Here is a 23,264-nt window from a genome sequence, read left to right as displayed (position 1 = left end):
TTTTTGCTTGTTTTGAAATGTACAAAAATACAGAAAATCTAATTTATTAAAAAGAAATTAGGGCATCTGAAAAGAAATACAAGTGGACTTGCTGGTTCCTTGTGCTATTGTTTTTATTAATGTTATCATTGCTATTGTTGTCATCATTATTAATTGTAGCAGAACAAGATAAATGAAAACACCCCTCAGCAATCATGGCTTAAGTTTCTTCATACTGGAACGGAGAGAAAGAGAGAGAGATAAGGAGGAGAGTGAGAGAGAGAGAGAAAATGAGTAAGAAGGTGGAAAATCTTAATCAGTTTTTTTTTTCTTTGAGGACCATATGGATGGTTTCAAGCAGCCAACCATATGCTGAAGGCTTTTGTCATGGAAATCATACTTTTTGGCACTTTTTCATTGCGCAGCCAAGCTGGGCACATAAATAGAAAGAAAAGAAGAAAGGAAATTAAAAAAAAATCATACCCAACATGATCAGATCTTTGAGAAAACACAGAGTTGAAAGTTGTTGTTCTAACTTATAACAGATAGCTTCTTAATCAAGACGCTCCCTGATTCACATGGCCAACCAGACTGCAATTGGTACCTGCATTTGTCTTTTCTTTTTAAATAGAAAAAAAAAAGACATGGATAGAAAAAGAGCATTTAAATGTCTACATGCATTGTGATATTATTGCTGTGATATATTTACAAATATATTTACAAAATCAAAGAGGAACAATGTTTCCCTACATCTAAATGCAATATTTTTGCTTGTTGTGCCCCTTTTTTCTGGAAATAGTTTTTTAATACTGCCAGGTTTAGATGGTTTATTTACTTAATATGCTCAGTGCATGTATTTGTCATTTTAATACACATCCCCCATGTTTTGGAGGGGCTTTATTGTCCTCTTGCATGTTAATATAGAAAAACATAAAAAAAATCTTTTGGAAGCAATTGTTTTTTTTGCATTTGTGTACAGCGATGTCCCAGATTGTGTGTCCTACACGTTGATCATTAGACAGGTGGTTTGGATGCTCTCATGCAGTGATTCAGCTGTAGCACTACACAGGATGATGGTGGAACAGAGAGAAGAGGATGAACAAATAGAACAGAAGCTCCTCTTTGCTCTCCTTTCTCCTCCTCAGCTTTGCTTTTTTTTTCTTTTTTTTTCTCCAGAGCGAGCTCAGCATTACTGCGATAGTGCCATCCATTTGGAATATGCAAATAGCTGACAGTGCATTTGCCTGCTGGTGCTTGACCTTCCCCTTGGAGGTCGCTCACCGACTCAATTACGCTCCCTATCTGCAGTCTGTCTACAAACACCTGTTATCCTCCCACACTCCGCCACCCTCCGCCAATCCCACTTCAGCACATCTAATGCTTGCCGCGTCTGTTCAGAGGCAGTTGGGACAGGGTGAGGACGGCTGCTGCGTAAAGGAGGGAAGCGGGGAGGGGGACCAAAAAAAACCCCATAGAGCTGCGGTTTAGAAGTGCAATGCTGCGTGTCATTTTATTACAGCAATTTGAAAAACTTTCTTTTCCCTGGAAGTTAATGCCAAGATCGTTTAACAGTGCCGCTAAAGAGAATACATAAGCTTCCTTCAAACGGTTACACACTTTGGTGTATTTAAATACTTTATTATTATTATTATTACTGTCTTGTGTTTTTAAAGTAGAATAAAAATTATTAGGTGAACAAATAATCTCGTGTCAGTTTTGGAGTCGTGACCTGCTAATCTTGGCGTCGTTATTGCTGTTGCGCCTCTGCGGCTTTAACACACCCGAGACCTTTTTGTTTTCTGATTTTCAGTGTAGACCACTTCTGAGGACTTATTGCCTGAGATTGAAAGACAAAACAAAACAAAAAAAAGAGGCCAAAAATCTCCATCTGTGAGGAGATGGAGGGCTTTTGGGAAACAAAATCAATAATTTTTTGTCATTGTTTTCTTTTTATTGCCCTAAGTTGAACAAAAACAGAACAGCTGTGATTGTTTTTCCATGTCAATTGCTTTTTCAGTCATGTTATTGCCACAAAACATAAAACTAATTTTGCATTCATTCATTGGAAGTCCTCTAGCACTGGTACTGTACATTGTTCCTCTTTAAAACTAAGTCCCATGGACTCTCTACAGTTTTCATGCATATAAACATTTTCTTTGAAGATCAGCAGCATCTTACAAGGTCAATGGATGTTCGTTTTTTTAAATTACAAACAATAAATAAATACATGATAAATAAGTATTCAATAAATAAGCAAAAAATAGGATGAATAAATAAATAAATAGATAAACAGGAGGATAAATAAAGTATTTACATGATAAATAGATGGTATGCATCTACTAAACCATGGGCGTAGCTTTGAGCGACATATAAAAACAGACAAACACAAAAATTTGTCACTTTGTAACTGAGGGTGTGCGAGTCCGTACGTTCACTCTGAGGTAATACTGGTGGAGGGGGGGAGCACCTCAAATATGGGGTCGAGATTACTCATTAAGACTGGACGAGGCACCATGGAGGCAGCGGCGTTTACGCTAGCCAGCATGGTGGAGGAAGAACAACAAGAGTTTTAATTGCTATAGATGAGTGAACCGCTCATGGCACTTATTAGATCATTTGGTCTGGCTCTCTGTGAGTGTGTGGTTTTTTTTTTTTTTTTTTTCTGTCCAAGTCTGTGCATCAGGGTGAGACTATGAATCGGATCGGATGATGGAAGTAATAATACCTGCTCAACAGGCCAACATTTTAAAATCGCTGTTCCTGCAGAATTGATCTGAATGACGTATGGTCGTCTTATAGCTTATTTAAGATGAGCTCTGTTTCATGTACCCACAGTTACAAAGAAGCTTTTGATCAACAAGAGATAAAAAGCACAAAAAAATAAATTTAGAAAAATTAAATAGAAAAATAACATCCGTTGAATTGAAACGTTGGTGTGGAAAAAAAGGAGGGTTTGTCTTTTTTTTTTTTAACCTTTTTAAAATGATCTCCCTTTTTTTGCAAATACTGTCATAGTTCACATTTTTGTAAAAAGTTTATGTTGGCAGTTGCAAAAGAATTCAATTCTTAGCAAATAAAAAGCAGCATAAAAATACAAGAGGTCATTTTGTCTCTAAAAAACAAAAGAACACTGTTAGTCCTTTTTTATGTTTTTTTTGTTTGTTTTTTGTTACTATTTCCTATAAAATATCAGGAATCTAAATATTATTACTATTGATATCAATATTATTATAGTCATTGATAAAAATTCACATGCCAGGCCTCATATATAATTGTGTTGTAAGTGTGGGTGTGCATTCATGTATGCGTGTGTGTGTGCGTGCGTGTGTGTGTGTGTGTGTTTACGTGTTCCCACGTTGGTGTGAGGACACGTTGCTGAGTTGTGTACAACTACCATCTACAGTCTCTATTTGGGGGAAAAGGTTGATTGATTGTATGTTTCTGTGGACGATTAGCTACTGTGCAGGGAAAAAAAATCCAGCATCTTTTGAAATTGTCTTTGCCATAATCAGTTTCTTCACGTAATCTCAGTGAAAATATTGCTTTCTAAAAAAAGGGAAGAAAAAAGGCATGGAGGGCAGAGTGATCAGGGTTATTGGTTGTGAACCTTCGACAGGGGTTCAGAAATTCTGCTTGTCTCGTGTGTTAGTTCTCTGATCCAGAGTCGTCTTCGTCCGCAGAGCCCTTGAAGCAAGCTGACTCATAGTGCTTGTTCAGGTAGGACTTGAGAGCGAAGGTCTTATTGCAGCGCTTGCATCTGTAGTGCTTGAAGGCAGAGTGTGTTTGCATGTGGGCGCGGAGGTTTGAACGGTCAGCAAAGGCTTTGCCACAGTGGGCGCAGGCGAAGGGCTTCTCCCCCGTGTGAGAGCGCATGTGGCCCTGCAGAAGCCAGGGCCGGCTGAAGGCCTTGCTGCACACGTCGCACTTGTGCTTGAGGTCGTGGGTGAGGATGTGCATTGCCAACGCCGGCATGGACACGTACACTTTGCTGCAGGTGGGACACTTGCGCGCCATCTTGCTGTCCAGGCTGCGGTGCGTCTGCTTGTGTCTGCTAAGGTTGGAGGAGGTGGCGTAGGTCTTCCCGCACTCGTTGCAGGTGTGGCGAGGCACGCCGGCCCCCCGCTCCTGCACCCCGCCGTTCGCGCTGCTGCTTCTCGAGCTGGACCCACGAGCCTCGCCCTCTCCCTTTCGCCGGGAGCGCCCGTCGGAGATGAAGAAGGCATCCATGGTGTAACCCTCGGCCAGAGCCTCCGATTCACCAGTGTAGAAGCCGCTGGCCGTCATGCCGGACTGTGGGCTGTCGGGGTGCTTCAGGTCCGGGTCGCAGTACTCCCCTCCGCTGCTCACCTGGGTGTACAGGGGGTCCGACACCGGCGACGCCAGCTTATGCTCCATCTTCTTCTCCCCCTGGTATACAGATGGTGTGATGTAATCCTGGATGTATCCTGTGTAAGAGACAAACAAACGCAGTTGGCCAGAGGTTGTGATGGATGAGGACACGGTGACACATCTGTGATTACATTATTTCAATCTGGGATGGCAGCCCTTTCTCAAAGCAGTGAAAGGATGAGTGGCAGCACCGAGTCTCTTACTAAACTCCAGTTATTCTCAGCAAGAGAGAGAAAAGTGACACATTTAGGCTGGTTACCATCATTCAGCTGCACCATGGGAGTTATTGTTTGTAAACCACTAAAATATTTTCTCAAGGGGAAAGGATAGGTGAATTTTATAGCAATATTTTATGTTGTTATTGTGATAACGATAAAAATTCTGATAAAAAACCCCACATTTTTATGTAACTGTATGGCTGTACCTGCATGGCTCAGCATCACAAACACAAATACTGCTCTTAAAAAACATTCCCATTTGAAACAAGCTTCTTCAGGACTCCACTTATTAAATCGCATACTCTAACAGCATCTAATTATATTTTCAAATTTACTGATATTTATTGATGCTTTCATAGAACAAGTAGTGGAGAAACTTATTGATAATACTGTCTTGTTTGGTTTTGTTTATTAATTAAAATTTATCTAGAAAACGATAAATCTGTATTCTCAGTGTAAGAAAATTTTCACATTAAATGATAAATGCACCAATTGCAGTTTTCTGACCAATCACCAATCTTTAAAAAGCCTGAGCTGCCGATTCTGTGTTTGGCAGATACAGATTTTTTTGTCTGAAATGTCACTAAATATAGCAAGAAAGTCGCTAAGTTGGGATCAGTGGGGTGAACATTGCTAACTCCCCACATTCAGACGTGGCCTGGTGGGCCGGTCCGTCAGTCCCTCTCTGACTGGGACAGTGGATAATTTTTAGAACTCTGCAGAAGTAGAAATGATCCGTTTCCGGAAATTAAAGAAATTTGGGCTGATTCATTGGTGCTCCTCTGATTTTGTCTTATCTTTCTTTGCTTTAAATGTCTTTACTTGTGAGATTCAACAATGAAGCATAGAGTAACTCAGCGCCATCCCTGCCCCACTTGTTGCTTCTCACTGCCATCCAGCTTGTCCTTGACTCTCATCCTTTCTCAATAAAGCTGTTTTAAAACTAAAGTCGGAAAACTACGAGCTGTGGCAAAACTGTGATATTTCTCTGAATTATATTGTTAGATTCTCATAATGACTCAGTGAAATTTAGCATGTAGGATATAAACGGGCCAATGAACTAAAGATCACAGAAGATTTTAGTTCTCTGTTTAAATACAAACCGTTTCCCCTTGATTTTCAGAATTTATCATAGTTTACATTTTTATTAATAATTTTTTTAGCTGCAAGCTCATCACAAAAATAATCTCTATTAGAAAAACCAGGTGCAATTCATTATTATAATATGATATTACCCATTTATGATGCGAAGAAATAGAACTGCTATTGCTGCAAGTCGGTGATATTCACAGCAGTTCTTCCTCTGAATCAAGCATGTGGCGACAGTGGGCACATGATTACATCATATTATAGTACGCAGGATATCGTTTAAACTAACCTGCTTATGTCATGTTTTAGTTCTGCAATAAGCAGGGTTTAAGATGACGCAGGTAGCCACAGGACACCGTGAACTGTTTATGTGTTTCCTTCAACATATTCACTATAGGATGCATTTTAGTCGCCATAATTCTCGTCCTTCGTTTTTACCTCCGGAGAAACTCGAAGACAGAGCAGCTAAAAGGCTTGCTGGCAGCTAAATGAACCCAAACAGAGGTTGATAGATGCTGAAACGGTGTGCAGCTCAATAAAAAACTAAATGCATTCTGTCTTCTGGGTTGATATTTTTCAAGCGCAAACTCAAAATGTGGTGAATTTCTTTTCCTGAGACAGATGAGGCAGAAAAAAGGCATTCCTAAGCGCTGCGTGCAGCAAGCAGTGGAAATTAGGTATTGACTGCTTTTTAATGAAATTCAAAGTTTTGAACTGATCAATAACCTATCATCTGTAAAATAGTGCATCTGTTGGTTGACTCCAATGCTGGAGAAGATAGAAATAATAGCGTGGAACAGATCAAGTGTCTCAGAGACACAATAATAGTTTATTGAATGCAGTTTGCTGGAGGACTGATAATGTGAGACATGGCATCACGCACCATGTTTCCAAAGAGGGTCACCTGTCTGCAGCAGCGAGCTTGCTGAAGTGCTTTCAAGAAACAAGCCATTAAGAAATCAGTTTAAGTGCTCTCTTACTACTGCTTCTCCATTCCCAAGGGTTTCGGTTCGCACACCCCCTTTGTCAAAGACGTGACCGTGACACCCGGGGACAAGGAAACTACAGGCCTGTGCACGCGGCATTATGCTACACTGCATGGCTTCACGAGTTTAAACCGCACAGATGGTGTTTGTCTGTGAGACGGCGTCACTTTCTTTCTGAAAACCAAACAAATGGATTTGTTTGTCAGCTTCATTCCTACAGCTGCTGCTAAATGCATAAATGCTGCTGTTGCAGTAGTGATGAGCAGCCAAATCCACCTGTTTTACAGCCACATTAGCAGCAGGCACAGAGAGTGTTTGCTCTGCATTATAGCGAGGTATATATTTTTTTATTATTCTTGCCAACAAAAAGCTGCGTGTGCTATCACTGTACGCAGAGGTGTTTACCGTGTTTCAATTACTCAAGGTCAGACACGAAGCTCACCATTTAGGACTCGCGCTGTATCAGCCTTTACAGCTCATAGACTCATTTCTGTAATGCAAAGCAAGCATGTAATTAATGGACCCTCTCAGCCACCCCTCTTTGTTGTTCGACAGACACTCAAGTCAAATGTCTCCACAATGGGGGGAAAGAAAATCTCCCGGAGCAGCAGAAGTGCTGACGTTAGGCTTTTCAGCTGCGCTGAGAAATCTTTTATTTTATCTCCTTTATTTTGGACTCAGTGGAAAATGATAATTCTCTCTTTCAGATGAAAAGCTTTTTGTCCAGATTATTATGGTGACTTATTGTTCTCTTCTTCTGTTAATAAAAGTGCTTATTTTTCATGCCGTTGAACAATAGAGAGAAGAACAATAGAGTGACTAAAACTGTACAAATGGATTGTTAAGTGCAGGAAGAATAATTTAAATTCAGCACATGCAGAGACACGTCCCTGTGAGGATAAATAGTTATTTTATCACTGCATATCTTGAGTTTTAAATGTTGGTTTATTGCTTATTTTGAATATTTGCTGGGTTTTTTCTTTTTGCAAAACAATAAGAATAATTGTAATCTGGCTGCTTAAAATTTCACCTTGTCAGTGAAATGGCTGAATAACAGGTGGGCATCATCAACAGGGTCTAGCTGTGCTCTGTGACTCCTCTCCTTCTGCTAAAACGACTTGGGGAATCACAACAAAGGCTCTCATGTGGCCCACCAAAATGTGGCCACAAAATGGAAGCGACGATCCCAAAGCAGGCTGCGAAAGTGAAGGTCGCCCCTCGCCTCTGACCGGAAGCCCGGCCAGTCCGAGCGTTGACCACAGCGCAGTTATGCGCCTCGCCTCCGTGTTTACTGTACAACCTCCCGTCACGTGATCTGCCTCATTGCTGCCCCGAGCATTTTTCTATCCTTATTCTGCCTCATTTCGGCGCTCTTTCAGCTCCCCGCCTCCCTCTCAGCTCCGCTGTACAGTGTGTTGATGTCTCTTGTGGCGGCAATAGGCCTGCTCGGCTGAAACTCTAACCCCTGCTAGTTTTCAAATGCCCGGAAGGAAGAGAAAGATGTAGCGGAGCGATGGGGGTGGGGAGACTGTGTGCTTGCTCCATTTGGATGGGAAGAGGGGGGCAAGGGAGGATCGGACCATGATGGGACTCAAGGACAATAACAGCTAAGGACAAATGTATCATCTGATACTCATCTCTCATATTCATGAATTTTTTACTCCACATGATGAGCAGAAATTGCCAGCCTTGCATGTGTTTGTCCACCACAGGACTCTAGCAGTTCTACAAATACGTATCCCAGCTCTCCTGATTAGACACATGTTTGCTTCCCTATTTACATAAACTAATCCGTGGCTGTGACCTGAATTGTGTCTGTCCTTCGCCGGAGTCAAAAAACAAAAGTCTGGGAGCACGGCGATGGGGGTGGGGTGCCTCGGAAGCGGATTATTTTGGATGTTGGTGCGGAAAATCAGCTGGATGCATGTAACGTGTCACATTAATTTACACAGTTTCGGTCGTTTTAGCTGACTCAAACAAAAAATCTCGCCCAGCAAAAGAAAACCCAGGCATGCTGAAATCAGCGTCAGAGCTTGTTTACAGGACATCTTTAACTAGAGGCATGTTGCAACTCACCATTCTCGCTGAGGCGAACCCCGAGACTGGTCACCGAGTCTGTGATGGAGCGGGCAAAAGTGAACGAGTCGTCCAGGTGGTGATGATGGTTGGAGTTGGTCACATTGGACGAAGAAAAATCATCAAGCTTGATCTTCTTCACCAAAAAAGAGCGGGGCATGTTTCAGTGGATGAAAACACGGGGCTGAGAGAAACGCATGAGAGAAAATAAAAGACCCTCTGAGGACGCAAACAAGCGGAGCTGGCTTGATGGTAAATCCTTGTGGTTGATGTGGTCAGAAACATAAGACAAGAAAGGAAAAAAAGATGGAAACCGGCGGAGAACGAGGCTGATGGCAGTGCTGGGATGATACTCTTTGGTTCCCCCAGCGTCCCCCAGAAAAAATAAAAAAATAAAAAATAAAAGCGATCCTGTTCAGCACTGGATAGCTCCTGTGATGCAGCAGGCTTAAGAGACCAGTGAGGAAGAGAAGAGATGGAGACAGACAGAGAGAGAGGAGGGAGAGAGTGCAGCAGAGAGAGAGAGAGAGAGACTGTCAGACTAGCTGAGATCAGCAATCACGCCAGCCTTTATATGGGGCACAGGCAGAGGAAGATCAGGTGGTGCTGCGAAATGGAGCTGCTTAGCTTTAATCCATCAAATGTCCCCAGGGACACACATCAAATTACTACTGAACCGTCTGTGCATTCGCACACAGACAGAGGAGAAAGAACACAGCCAGACCCCCCCCAGCCCCCTGCTGCTCCCCCTCCTCCTCTCTTCCCCTCCTCCTTTCACCCCGCTTATGCTCCATGCTCAGAGGAGGAGTAAAAGAGATGGGCAGACAATGGAGATGTGGATGAGAGCACACTCGGTGTCCTGTCCCCCATTGTCTTCAGATGAAGTGGCACAGTTTATGTTTGTCTTGCACCGGCTCTGCCTCCCTCAAGTCATCTCCGTTTCCTCAAATAGCCTCAGATCTTTCCTTCCCGTGGTCGCACCGCACTGAACTCACAAACCAACAGCAGGCACTGAGTTTCTGTTTAAGAGCCCCGCTCCTTTCTCTTTTAAAGTTGAACTGGATTCCTGCACCGTTGAGGAGTCTGAGAGCTGCTCAGCTCAGCGCTGCCGTCTCCCTCCCCATTACTGCTGCACAGATGTGTGTCCTGCCATGCGTGGCAGTGAATTATCTGATTAATTAATTACATCTTTTTTGATTAGGGTGAAATCCAGAATTAGATCTGTGCTTTCTAAATTGGCCACATATCTCTTGGCATGTATTTGTGTAAATGAATTTGCTGGTATAGAGTTTATTTGTGTCTTTCAGTGTGTAGGCAGAACAGGTAGAGTGTTATTTTTAATAAAGTAGAAATGATGCACCTGTTTGATTCACTGTGAATCAACAGGAAACACTTGTGTCTCCTCACTTCTTTCTACTCCTTTGGTTAAAATACCTTAACCTGGTATACAGAAGTCATGCTAGACTTTTTCAATGTCCGTCATTTTGTCTGACGGTCATAATAACATTAATATTAACATTTAATTGCATTTTATTTTCATTCTGTTGAGTCAATATTCAACTAGCTGGACAGAAATTCCACCTTAAGTCATCATCAAGCTGAATATGTTTATTTTTTTTCTTTGCAGTGTCAGTTTTCAAAGTGATCAGAAGTTGGCAAGACTCTCTGAGTGTTACCTGATGCCGAATAATCCTGCGTCAGTGGTTCAGCTACACTAGACGCTGACCCTGTCAAAGAAGCAAAATATTTGGTTACCGCAACCCCTGATGGTATAATATAAAACCACTAACTATTAAACAAGAGTTGGTGAAAAAACTTAGAAAGTAAAGTAAGTTTGCATCTGTTATATATTTTTTCTATTGTTTCATTAAACTGAGAATTATGGTAAAAACTTTGGAGTTGGCCAAAGATTTAAAAACAGTTGACATGCAGCAAGATTATTGATATTACGAGTGTAACGAGTGGGAACGAGATTTTAATATCCATGGTGTCCAGAGAGCCTTAAAAAGTCTTAAATTGACGTATTTAAAATTAAGGTCTTAAAAATGTATTAAATTCAGGAAAAACAATAAGTTGGCCTAAATATGTTAATCACAAGTCTTAAATTTTGTCTTGGCGGGACAATTTATTCTCACATATTCTGTGCAGTTTATTTTTCTTGCTAGACTTTTCTTTCAGGCTAAAGATTGAATCACTGGACATTTTCAATGCATTTCAATGCTATTGAGGCTAGCGTTAACTAGCTGCTAACATACCCTTGCTAGCCAGCAGTAGCTTTTTTGCCTCTATCATTGATAAGTGCAAATTTGTCACCAGTTTGGCTGACTGACATTTGTTGTACATTTCTGTGAACATCTAGGTCTTAATTTAATTCGTAATGGAAATTTGAGTTGGTGAAACCTGCAGACACCTTGATATTACTTTAATGAAAACTTCAAGAAGAATTCTTGCTACAAAAAGGCCTTTACTCTACATTTTTATTGATTGTGCTGCAAATTCAACAAACCGATGATTTTTGTACTTCAACTATGCATGTGCTGCAGTACGACATTGACCATTTCCCAGTTGCGATTGGTAGGATGCAGTATGATTGTGCTGTAGCCCATTGCTTGTCATTTATTGTTCCTACTAGGAACCCAAGTGCACTTTTTTAATTACATTACTGAAATACATTTACTTTTACTAGGAAATAGAAAATAGGAAATAGAAATGCAGGAATTTTAAAAATTTGGAGGTTTACAATAAAAAGAGTATTATATACTCCAACCTCAAGAGATTTATTGATTTAATTTATTTACGTTTTGGTAAAGTGCTTGAATCTGGTTGAAGGCCTCATAGATTTCCTCTGACACAAGGGCATGCCCTTCCACCTGGGTCGCTCTAAATCACCCACACCACCTAGAGTGACCCTGCAGCTCGGACGCAGCTGGAGCCGAGAGGGGGCCAGCGATGTTAAATCACCGCAGTGAGCATTTATCGCAGTTATGTGATTGTACATTACGGAACAAGTTGATGTTGTCACCAAGCCTGGCATGTAGTGCAGGGCCAAGGACAAGATGGGTGAAGGAAAGGGTTGAAAACAATTAGCTGAAGTGCAGTTTGGTTTTGGTTTTTATTTTAATCATCTTGGAGGGAAATGCTTTAGTCATTGTAATTTTTGCAATATTTTCAGACTTGTAGTACATGACAGTTCAATTAATTTCCACTACTTTGGTAATGCTAGTAGGGGTGTGACAGTACACAGAAATTATAGTTTGATATATGTTTTGTGTACTACTGTTCAGTCCACTTTAATCAAACTCTATCTTTGTCCACATTTTGTGAAGAAGAAATTTGCGGTCATATCTTGTTCAGAGGTTTTTGTTTCCTTCAGTATTTCTTGGTGCAGCGCCACCACAGGCAAGGAGGGGAACAGATTTATCAAAAAGTTTGGTTTGTTTGACACTGTGCGGTGTGAAAGTGAACCTCACCAGCTGAAAATTTAACAAATGTTGCAACTGAGTCTACAGGACTATCAGGTGTGAAAATACTCTTAACGTGGCATTCTGCCATGTTTTCAGTTTGCTTCAGTCAAGAGAAACAAATGCAGAGAGACAAAATTAGAGGGACAGCTATATATATATATGTTTCTATCTAACAACAATGCAAATTTCAATCATTCTTTTAAAATGATGCAAAACAAAAGAAAATGTGAATTATGTGTTTCCACCCACTAGTTTGGGGCAAATCAACTAGGCTACACAGAGCGTCATTTCACCAGAAGTTGACGCTACACATGGCTGCAACAAACAGGAAGTAAAGGAAGTAAGCTAGCATGGACCATAATACTGGAAAGGTTTTTCAAGAATGTGTTGTTGTAATTTTTCTGTAGTAGGAAACTAGTTTGGGTGATGTTACTTGCTATCTGGAGACGCAGAGAAAGATATGCAATTCTAACAGTTGATCAGTCGTGTGAAGTAAATGTTTACAAAGTTAGAACTTATTCGGCAGATGTGTTATGCTCTCCCCATTGGCACTTTAATTATTTTGTCGAAAGAGCTACAAACCACCTCAAATGATTTTTTTTTTACCAATTTGAGAACGTTGTCTTGAATTTTTCCATTTTCATCAACCTTGGATGCGATGTAAAATATGCATGAAAAACATTGATTGATGGTTTATGTCTGGGTAAGTTTGCAGTTCCTCCTTCACATTCTGAATAAGATGTTGAACTGAGCTTTGTAAGATATTCACAGCTTGAAATAGTTTCATATTACACCCTGCAACATCCAATGCATTTTCCTTACATGTTGATGTGTTTAAATTCAGTTAAGGAAATAGATGTATTAATGTAATGTAAAAGCACAAACCAGCAGACTTAAACAGTTATACTGAACATTTTATAATTAGTTTCTTGTTTATCCCATTATGGGTTAAGAGGAGGCTGGTGTTTGTTGCTGCTGTCAACAGGTGAAATAGGGTGAAACAGTCACCAGTCTATGCCTTCATAAACATGTTTTGAAGCAATTGTTTCATTGCATATGATCATTTATTCCTAAATAATTATATCAGCAACTCATTGATACGTTAGATAAGTTCCAATATCCTCACATTGAGATGTGGTGACTGGGCGTTTCTACAGTCGCTGCCCTTCTTCAGGCCAGAGTAAGGATTTTTACTCTGCTGTGCTGGAACAGGATGTAAAAATCTGTAGTGTGGTCAGAAGAGGGGAAGCTGTGAATATCAGCCTCATTAATATCCTGTATCACCCTCCAGGGTTATGGAAATGTGACCTGGCTGGCCAAATGAATGAGATCAGGCTGGTTGATTTGCTGTTTCACACAAGAGACACTGCTTACATTTCCCTCATCTACAAGTCAGTTTGCCATTTCTATTTATAGACACCTGAAGTCTGTTCAATATTTAAACTTTCAGCAAATTAAATGACAAGTCTTACGTATAGAATAATTTAAAAATTGGACTCGTATGCATAAAACCTGACACTTTAGCGCTGCATGCTAGCTTTGGTTTTATAAAGGTTTTTTGGGCTAAGGGAAGAGAAACTAAAAGTCCATTAAGAGTATTCATCTATAATTCACCTCACTCTTGCTTACAGGGTCACTTGACTGAGGCTTTTTTATGCTGGTACAATACAAAGCCAATGCACTGCTTAAAATGGCAAGGCCTGCCTAATCATTACAAAGTTTAAATTTAGAAAAGACTTGTTTTTTGAAGCAGGAACTAAAATAAAATTTACTCTTTTTATTTTACACAGACACAACATTGTGCAACATTTCATTAACCTTTTAAAAGGAGAGAAACTTTTAAAAGCTAAAAATGCTAATTTCCACGTGCAGTCCCTGGACACGTTGATAGTAATCCTGTAAGACTGAAAAAAGCCAGTGTAGTAATTAATTACATACATCTCCAATAGTTTATTGGTCAGATCTCACTAAAATCAAGCAAAAAAAAACAAAAAACTGCAAACCAATGCTACATTACATGATAACTTTACATATAAATCTTCCACAATAAACATATACATCTTTGAAAAAAACAAAGAGCCCACTGCACTGAACCTGACTGAAAACCTTCTGCTTATTCCACCAAATCTTGATTTCTCAGAATCAGAATCGGAAGAAATGTATTGCCATTGTCAGAAAGACAACGGAATTGCAGTTCCAGTACAACCATCCATTACACAACAACATGAGGGGGGACATTTCTAAAATCTTCCTCAGTTAAAACATTAGTATTGTTGTTTCTAAATGAATATGAACTTGTTTTCTTTGCATTATTGAGGGTAGAAAGCTCTGCATCTTTTTCATTATTTTGACCATTTATCATTTCTTGCAAATAAATACTAAAGTTTTGCTTGAATTTTGGAGACATGTCATTAGTAGTTTATAGAGTAAAAGAGCAATGTTCGTTTTACTCAAACATAAAATGTTGAATCAGAGAAACTGATCATTTTAAATGGTCTCTTAATTTTTCCCAGAGTTGAATGCTTGTGTAGAGAACTGAATTATTTATGCAAAAAACTCAGCTCATTTTGTCACACTAGAAATTTCAGACCTTCAAGCATATCTTAAGAAAGATGAAATATAAAATAATTATTTTTTAATCTATTATGGCAGAAAAAATGACACCAGAACCAATTTGTTCCCATGTAAAAAAATTAATTATTCCCTAAACCTGATAACTTGGTTGTGCCATCTATGAGGGCAATGACTGAAAATTGGTAATAAGTCATTTATATTCCTGCTGAGGAATTTCAACCCACTCTTCCTTGCAGAATTGTTGTAGTTAGTATTTTCTGTGTGCATGGGAAGACAGATTTCAATCAGATGTAAATTTGGACTTTGATTAGGCCCCCATGGTTATTTTTGGGTCTTACCAGATTTTCTCTGCATGTATCATTGTGTTTGTGTAGGGTTGCCATATAAGTTCATTCTTTTATGTTTGCATCTTTATTTTTGTTGCTTAGTCTCTTGTATTTTTGAAGGTATTTCAAGCTTGAGTTTTTATTTTATTGTTTTATTGTCAAGCTTTTTTTCCTGCTTGGTTTCTGGAGTTTTGAGTCTTGTTTTAGGTTTTTCTGTGTTTATTATTCTGCTCCATCAGACTCTCATCAGCTTCATTCAGCCCACCAGTGCTTAACCCGATAGTCTCCCTGCTTGCCTCAGCTGCTCCACATTTCCCCCTGATTAGTTTATTTTGTTCCTTCATCACTTTTCACCTCTGCCTCTGTAGTTAAAATCCTAATTTTTCATTGTTCTGTGTCGGATTCAACAGCTTTATGCCAAGAACTGTCCCCATGCTCTCGGTTTCATGTCTTTTTTAATGCTAAAACGTGTAAGTTTACGTTTGTTTTGTAAAACTTTAAGATGCCGTAACCTATTGACATGTGACTGTGGAGTGAAGTTCTTTAGATGTTCTCCTGGGTTGTTTTGTGACCTCCTGGATTTTGGTAAGCTGTCCCCTCCTGTCGAAGTTCATCGCCGTTCCATGTTTTCTCCATTTGTGTATAACGGCTCTCGCTGTGATCCGCTGGAGTCCCAAAGCCTCTGAAACATTTAAGTGTGACAAAAAATGCAAAAACAGAAGAACTGTGTAGGGGAGGAAAATCGTTTTTCACAGCACTGCATGAGACATGCCTCAGTGAAGAACGTCATGAATCCAGTTATAAAACGTTGTTCTGTTGATTTATAACCTAATATGAAGTATGAAAGGACATTAACTTCCTTCCAAGTCATCCTGGATCTAATACTGTTTGTCAGACAGTTCAGTGTATCACTCATGCCCTATTTGGCTTGTGTCTGCCTGTTGTCCTGTATGAATCTCGGAGCGTGTGTGCATTTGTTATCCACAGGCAACTGTTCAGTAAATAGGGCAATTAAGTGTGAAAAGCAGAAAGGAGCGAGCATGTTCCTGTCTCTTTGGTGGGGGAGATAATTTATGCTAATAACATCTCTACAGCTCAAGCTGCCCAAAAATGATAGCAGACCCTTTTGGCTTCAGAAGAATCTTTTCATCCTCTTGGAGGAAAAAAAAAGTGGTTTCTCAACACCTTGCAAATAAGACAGCTGTGTGGCAGTGAATGAATCTCTATCCCTGCCTTTCATCTCCAGATGATAATCTTTTCTCCTTCACTGTCTTGTATGGTGCATGTTTCTTCTTCTTTTAGCTTGTGGTACTCTTGAAACCTTGCCCCCCTCTGCACTCTCTCACAGCCTCACACCCCGCACACATATCATTATGCTTCTCTTAGGAGCCGTCATAGGAAGCCACACCACGTGTGAATGCATTACTGTAAATAGTATTCTATGCATGAGCGATGCTTCTTAATAACACTTAAACTCGAGTTCAGTATGCTGCTCATATGACATAAATTCCTCTATCATACTGAGGGACACCAAGGCACTGGGTGGCTGTGGAGAGCAGGGGCCACGCTGGCAGTTCAATAAATAATCCTAGTGAAAGTGAGAGCAATAAACCATATGAAATCTACCAGCTGCCCACAGACATGCTCAGAATGGAGCTACAAACAGAAAATGTTGATGCTTTTTCTTCTTGTGTGCCTCAAAAAGAAGCAGAAATGTGTCACAGACCTAATATTTTCTTGCAAAGGGATAAGACATTTTAGAAAATTGGAGGTTTCTGCCTCTAACATCCAGTAGCTGTAGTTGTTGTGGGTTTCAGTGTTTGCATGGGTGGTTTTTCTAGGAATAAGGAAAGTGGTGGATTACAGGGTGCACTGACTGTCAGTGTGTTCCTTCATCTGAATGACGCAGGGTCTCCTTATTGGAGGTGTGTCTGAAGACTCCTGTTAACGTTACCTTCGTAGGTGTGTGCCCAAACCTCTTTCTACCAGGATGTTAAATATTGATGTTTTGTTAAATGTTGAAAGGTCTGCTTGGGAATGTAAATGTAAAATTTGAAACTGGTAGAATATAAGGTAGAGACGGTCATTGTGGCAAATCTGTGACTGATCAGGCCAAGTGTTTGTCTGGTGTGTGACTGTAAGGATGTTTTCACACCTGATATTCCAGTAGATTTGTTTTGATTGGGATTCTATTGCAACAATTTTCACATTTTAAGCTGCTGCGGTTCTCTTTCACACCGCAACGTGTCAAACAAACCAAACCCTTTGAATAACCTGTTCCCCTCCTCGCCTGTGGTGGCGCTGCATCAAACACTACTGAATGAAATTACACAAAAAACTCAGTAGAAGACATCAACGTAAATTCCACCTTCAGTGGAGTGGCGTCAGAATTTAGTGGTTGTAGGATTTCTCTTTTGTCTTTGGTAAAAGACTGCAAGCCATTTTTCCCACTTGCACTAGACTCTCACGTTTGTTTAGGTTCCATTTACCCAGAATGCTCTGCATTATAGTTTGCTTCCTGTTTTCGGCGCAGTCTCTGGTCCACTTGGTGTGCACATATGTATTTGAACCGTGCCAGACTAGCTTACCTAGAGACCTAGGTTTTTTAGGAGGACCAGAATTTGCATTTTTTTGCGGTCTTCTCATTGCATTTACCTGGTCTGGATTCTAAACTTGCCGTGTACAGTTACTGCACCTTGCAAAAGTTTCCATGCACTTTCAGCTTTTTCCCTTTTTGTCACAACCACAAACCTGAATGAACGCCCACACAGCAAACATGGAAGAACAGATGAGATTCAAATTTTAATTATTGGCCTACATGTATAAAGCTGCGTTGGGGAAACTAACCAACACATCATTCTGAACAATTATTAAAATGTCAAATATATTTAGGAAAACTCAAAAAGGAATGTTTGCAGATGCTTTCCATCCAATCTGACTGAACTTTATCTACTTTGCAAAATAAAATGGGGAAAAAATGTGCAAAGTTGCTGGAGACACAAAACAAAGAGGGCAACACATTTTTTGTTGTTTTTTTTTATTAAAAAATGGCAAATCATCATTTTCCTTAAACTTTGAGGTTTGTTGTTGTAACGTCGCAAAATGTGAAAATTTTAAGGGTGTAAATACTTTAACAAGATACTCTAGATGAAGGAGTTTGCTGCTTTCTTTCTGCTTCACTATAAGGTAAATTTAGTTAAATTCACAATGCAAAAAAAAAAGAAGAAAAATAATTCATGGGTAATGTAAAAGAGATACTAGCATCTGGTCAGTAATGAGCTTAATTTGAATTGGGGGCCCCCAAATGAAATTCTGCTTGGAGCCCAGTACAGTTTTGGGCTTTGAGACTGTTATTAGTTCATTCTAATGTTGCAATTATTTCTCAATATTTTTGCTCAAGTCGGTTCCTTTTGAAACAAATTAACCCGTAATGAAAGTATAACTGTAAAAATGATCACATCTTGGTCTGATTTATCGAGGAATAATTGTTCAGATAATCTTAGTCTGAATTAATTGTGTTAATTAATCACCGCCGTGTCCTCGCCCTGCCTCCGTCAAATAAAGCCACCGTAGGTCTTTTCGCATTATGTTCTATCATGAAGGTCAGAGCGCTGGGTAATAGACTGTCGTTTCCAATTTGTACTTTCACACAAAGGAAGAGCAAATGCATTAGTGAGATCATATCAGCCAGTTTAAAATTGGACAACAAAATGGTCAGATTTGCATGTGTTAGACCAGCCAAGTAGAGAGATGTGTGCGTTGTATTCAGCAGGTCTGGAAAACGATTACAAACCAGTTACTAATTTTCTTTTTTGAAGATTTTCTGTTTGCAGCCAAAGGGACAAGCAATGATGTTCCAGTTTCTGACCGTGCAGTATAAAAAAGAAGAAGAAGGAAAAAAAACACGAAATGAAAGAAATCTGCAACCAAACAAATTTCCCACAAGGCAATACTCAGGCAGGCATTTTACTGCTATGTGTTTTTCCCCACTAGTGTGTGTCAGGGAAAGAGGTGAGATCAATTTCCACAGGATTAGGCAGCCAAGGGAAAATGATTGCTTTTTCTAATACTTAGTAACAATTTTTCAATTTCCTGTGGTCTTTGTTACTCTCAACATTTTTGCAAATGAGCAAAACAGAGGCAAGCGTTGTTGCTGCTCTACGAACTTCACCTTGGGACCAAGCATCATTTGCATATATATTGAGAGCATACGTTTTTGGTTTATAATAGTAACCATTCTGGGTGGGGGTGGGGAACCGGGGGCGGCTGGCAGGCATTCTGTCACCTGTTATGAGGCCCTTGTCCGTGAATGTCCCTGGGAGACGAAAAGCAGGCGATAATTGCAGTGTTGGGACTAAAACCGGTGTTTCTCTCTACACTTTCACATTGTTTTTAAAACTGAGTAGGGGAAAAAAAAGAGAGATAGCCAGAGGGATAGTTTTCTTTACCTAAACTCCCAGAGTAAAGTACAAAATTCAGAGAAAATGAAGGGTTTTTTTCTCCCATCGACGCAGTGCTGATTTGGTGGTGATTACAGTTGGAGCTTGACACTAATAAATCCACGCGTTCCGCTCTTTGCACTTTCAGAGGGGCTAACTACATTCAGGCAGAATCTGAGAAGATGCGCTGCAGATGGTCACATGACAAATGGCTTTTCTGCCCCTTTATGGAGATTTGAATCATAATTGAGCGCCTCTACAGTGATGTGTGCACTTGCTATGAGTCACTGTGAGTCTTTCTGCTAGAGGACAAATCAGCTCTGTTACTCCTGCCTCAATCTTTAGATGTCATATTAAAGATTTTTAAAGCAGGCATTTAGTCGAAAATTAAAAAACTCATCAGGAGAGAGGTAATTTATTTCTCTGTTACAAGTTTCTGTGCTATTTTCCAGCTTTGGTGGATACGTGTTAAGTTGTGTAAAGAGTAATGTGAGCATTCCCGTTTGCACGCTGAGGCATGTTCGCCACGCATCATTGCTTTTGTGTGTGTTGAGCGTCTTTCAAAGGGCATGCTTTTGTGCAGGCACAGATGATGCAGCTGGCAGAAACATGGCTATTGCTGGAAGCACGTCCACGTTGGCACACTTACAGGAAGCCTGGGCTCCTGGGTCACACATTATGTAGGCTGCATAAAGGCTGCCTGTCCGTCTGCTGTCTGGCTCCTCCATAACGGCTATAGTGCAGGTAGAGACGGAGAAGCAATATATTTTTTAAATCCAGAATGGACCAGTTAGTTGATTAAAACATGTTGGAGTTTTATAATAGTTTTATAATAACAATGCTGCCTGTACTTTCAAAATTATTCTTTTACAAAGAACAATTATTCTTTTGAAAATACAGATAATTGTTAATGATAAATAAGCCATGGAAGATGTTTTGTAGGCTTTAGGTGTAAAAGCTTATCTAAGGTGTAAAAGCTTATCTAATGATGATTGAATTCATTGTTGTAACAAGTATCAGCTACTTTAAAGTTTTCCTGTTAAGCTTCCTTGAACAGGTTATGGTTGGTCTACGGTCTATACATGACATGCTCATAGCATTTTTTGCATAAAGTAATTTTTAGATTTTAATTTAACTTGAACTCCTTTTAATCTGAGCTGTTTTAGGGCCTCTTGTCACTTTAAATCTAACGGTGCTTTTACACCAAACCCGTTACACGCGTCAAAAATGCGTCGGACGGTTCAAGTTTGATGCGTGTGCCCTTTTGGTGCGATCACAACAAATGCGTTTTCAGCGTCAGGCGCGTCTGGTTTACGTGGATGAGCTCAAAGCTTCAAACGGTCCAAATGAGGTTCAAATCGTGCCCCCACTAGACGCTCGAAACGCACCGCAACGGCCCTCAACGCACCTCCACATACCTTGAATGCAAATCTCCTGACACTCAAAACGTGTTTGGTGTGAACGCACTACAAATAAGCTATTCCTGGCAACGCCTCCCAACTCAACGTTTCCACTCGCACACAAGAAATGGCTATAAACAGATGCGCAATTATACAAACGTACGTCTTTGAAAAGCAGAAGTGGGGCCTCCTGCACAACCAACAAAAAGTATATGTTTTTATATAAGCAAAATGATATAACAATTTGGCTTGCCAGAAAAACATGCTAATATCTTTTTTAGAAACAAGCTTGTTAATTTAAAAAAAAAGGCATTCTAAGAAATAATAGACATTTTATTTTAGTTAAATCATAAAATTTAGATGACCAGCTAAATTGGACCAGATAGGAAAGAGATTATAGAGATATAGGACAAATTAATAGCTATTGAAGATGCTTAGCAAACACATTAAGCAAACCAATCTTGCTTACACACTCCTCGCGTTGGCTGGCTGCTTTTTCTTTAAATTTTAAGTCCAATTCAAAAGTTGAATAATTTCAGACAGGTTTGAAAATATGGCCCCATTTATGTTGTAATTGCTTGATAAATTAACCAGTACAGACACCTGTCAAAACAGCAGACAATCTCTGTAAATCCACCTCCCAACAGGCTCATCTTGATGGACTAAGTTGGTAATGACAACTCTCCAAGTCTGTCCCCTCAGGCTGAAGGATGAGAGCACGGTGGACTCCACTCCTCCCAATCCGTCCCTATTACGATAATGCATCAAATAGACATTTTAATTTGAAGTTCGTTTTCTCCTCAAGGCTCTGTAAATGTCTGCAAGCGTACATTCCAAACTAGACAACCTTTCAGTGCGATCCTTTTGTCTCTGGGTCCTAATGAAATGTTCATTTTTCATTTGCAGCGATTTGATTTTGCACAGCAGTATAAATTCATACCTTTGGATGACTCTTTGGAAATTGGGTGCTTTCAGGAACAAAATAAAAAGCAAAACAGGGCTCCTCCTCCTCCATGTTGACGCCAGACAAAATTGCTGATGACTCACTGATTTCCACAAACAAACCAAACCGCCAGGAGTCTTGCATAGCGGCGTGCTTCTTAGCGAACCTCATCACTCAGCAGTTATATTGTTGTGCACCCGGCGACCTCCTTTTTCGATGGAGCTAGTGTGGCGATAACGTGCGTGAAATGAGCGCCACGGCCTGCCAGCGGTGCCTGAATCCTTGCAGGGCCTGACACCTGCCTGCGCTCAGCTGTTCCAGCCACGCTTGACCGCATGTGGCTAATAAACAGACCCGTTCTTATCACTGGAACTCCATTAACGGGGGTCGCAGTCACCTGAATCCCTCGCTGGGGCGACATCAAATTACAAGGCAAATGTAATGGGTTTTGCTATATTGCCACACACTGAGATAGTGAATTACACCAAAGGCCTGATGTTATTACATGTCCCCAGGATGCTGGCTCTGTGTTTTATGATGACTACAGTGAAAACCAGGTCAGTGCTCAAATTGTAACGCTCTTTGCCTCCATTGCTCCAGTTATATCTATCGTGTCCAATGAAAGAAGGGACAACAGTATGCAGCAGGTCATCTGCTTTACATGTCCACCACTATTAGTTCTGGACAAGTGTTGGAAGGAGGTATGGGTCAGTATGAGATTCTCACAGTATCAGAGCCTAAAATTCATTTTTTAAAGAGCAGTTTCAAATAAAAACAACTATTTTTTTAGCTTTACGTCATGTTATGATGTTATTCCTTCCTCACAAACATACCTGTGTTGCCTTGATTCTTTCATGCTTGTTTGAATCTCCCATGGCAACCATTTAGCTCTGCAAAATGCCTGGGTGGACGTAGCCCCGCCTTCAAGGTGCAGTTTCCAAGCTTCTGAACTTTCTCCTCACAGAGCAGCCCTCTCCCACTGAGCTCCTTCAGACTAGCCAGTATCAATTAGCAAATACTTGGTGGAACTGTGCATCAGCTGAGCTTATTGTATAAGCTATGTCTCAGTGCTGGTAAAAACCTTCCTAGACAGTTAATAGAGGAGCAATGTTGTGATGACTTCCTCAAGGCGGAGTTTCAGAAAGAGTAAGACTTTTTAAAGAGATAAAGCCCAATTTCAAGGCGCTAAATTACAAAGTCAAATTTCTTTTAAGTCACATTTGATATATACAACATTTGCATAACAGCTGAAGTTAACATAGTTACTTAATTGTGCTAAAAATTACATTATCTGTCTGGAAAATACATAACAATGCCTCTTTAAATGGAGGTGAATTCCCCATGAGGGGGAGATTTATACATTTGAGGGGGAATTACTCAA

At 40.2% G+C, this 23,264-nt stretch overlaps 1 protein-coding gene and 1 long non-coding RNA gene across 2 annotated transcripts in view; one reads left to right on the top strand and one right to left on the bottom strand.

Annotated features, from left to right (window-relative positions):
- The window catches only part of LOC103467762 (uncharacterized), a 70,649-nt gene that overhangs the window by 10,883 nt on the left and 36,502 nt on the right, over positions 1–23,264 (top strand). The gene's annotated exons all lie outside the window — the stretch shown is intronic.
- scrt2 (scratch family zinc finger 2) lies at positions 96–9,320 on the bottom strand. The gene is made up of 2 exons (XM_008414428.3): positions 8,738–9,320; positions 96–4,424 (listed from the first exon to the last, which is right to left on the bottom strand). Exons 1-2 carry the CDS (start codon positions 8,895–8,897, stop codon positions 3,625–3,627), a joined length of 960 nt encoding a protein of 319 aa, XP_008412650.1. The 5' UTR covers positions 8,898–9,320; the 3' UTR covers positions 96–3,624.

Source organism: Poecilia reticulata, chromosome 7, assembly GCF_904066995.2.
Source record: "Poecilia reticulata chromosome 7, P_reticulata-male-v2, whole genome shotgun sequence".
Taxonomy (NCBI): Eukaryota; Metazoa; Chordata; class Actinopteri; order Cyprinodontiformes; family Poeciliidae; genus Poecilia; species Poecilia reticulata.
This window is presented reverse-complemented; position numbering and strand designations above follow the sequence as displayed.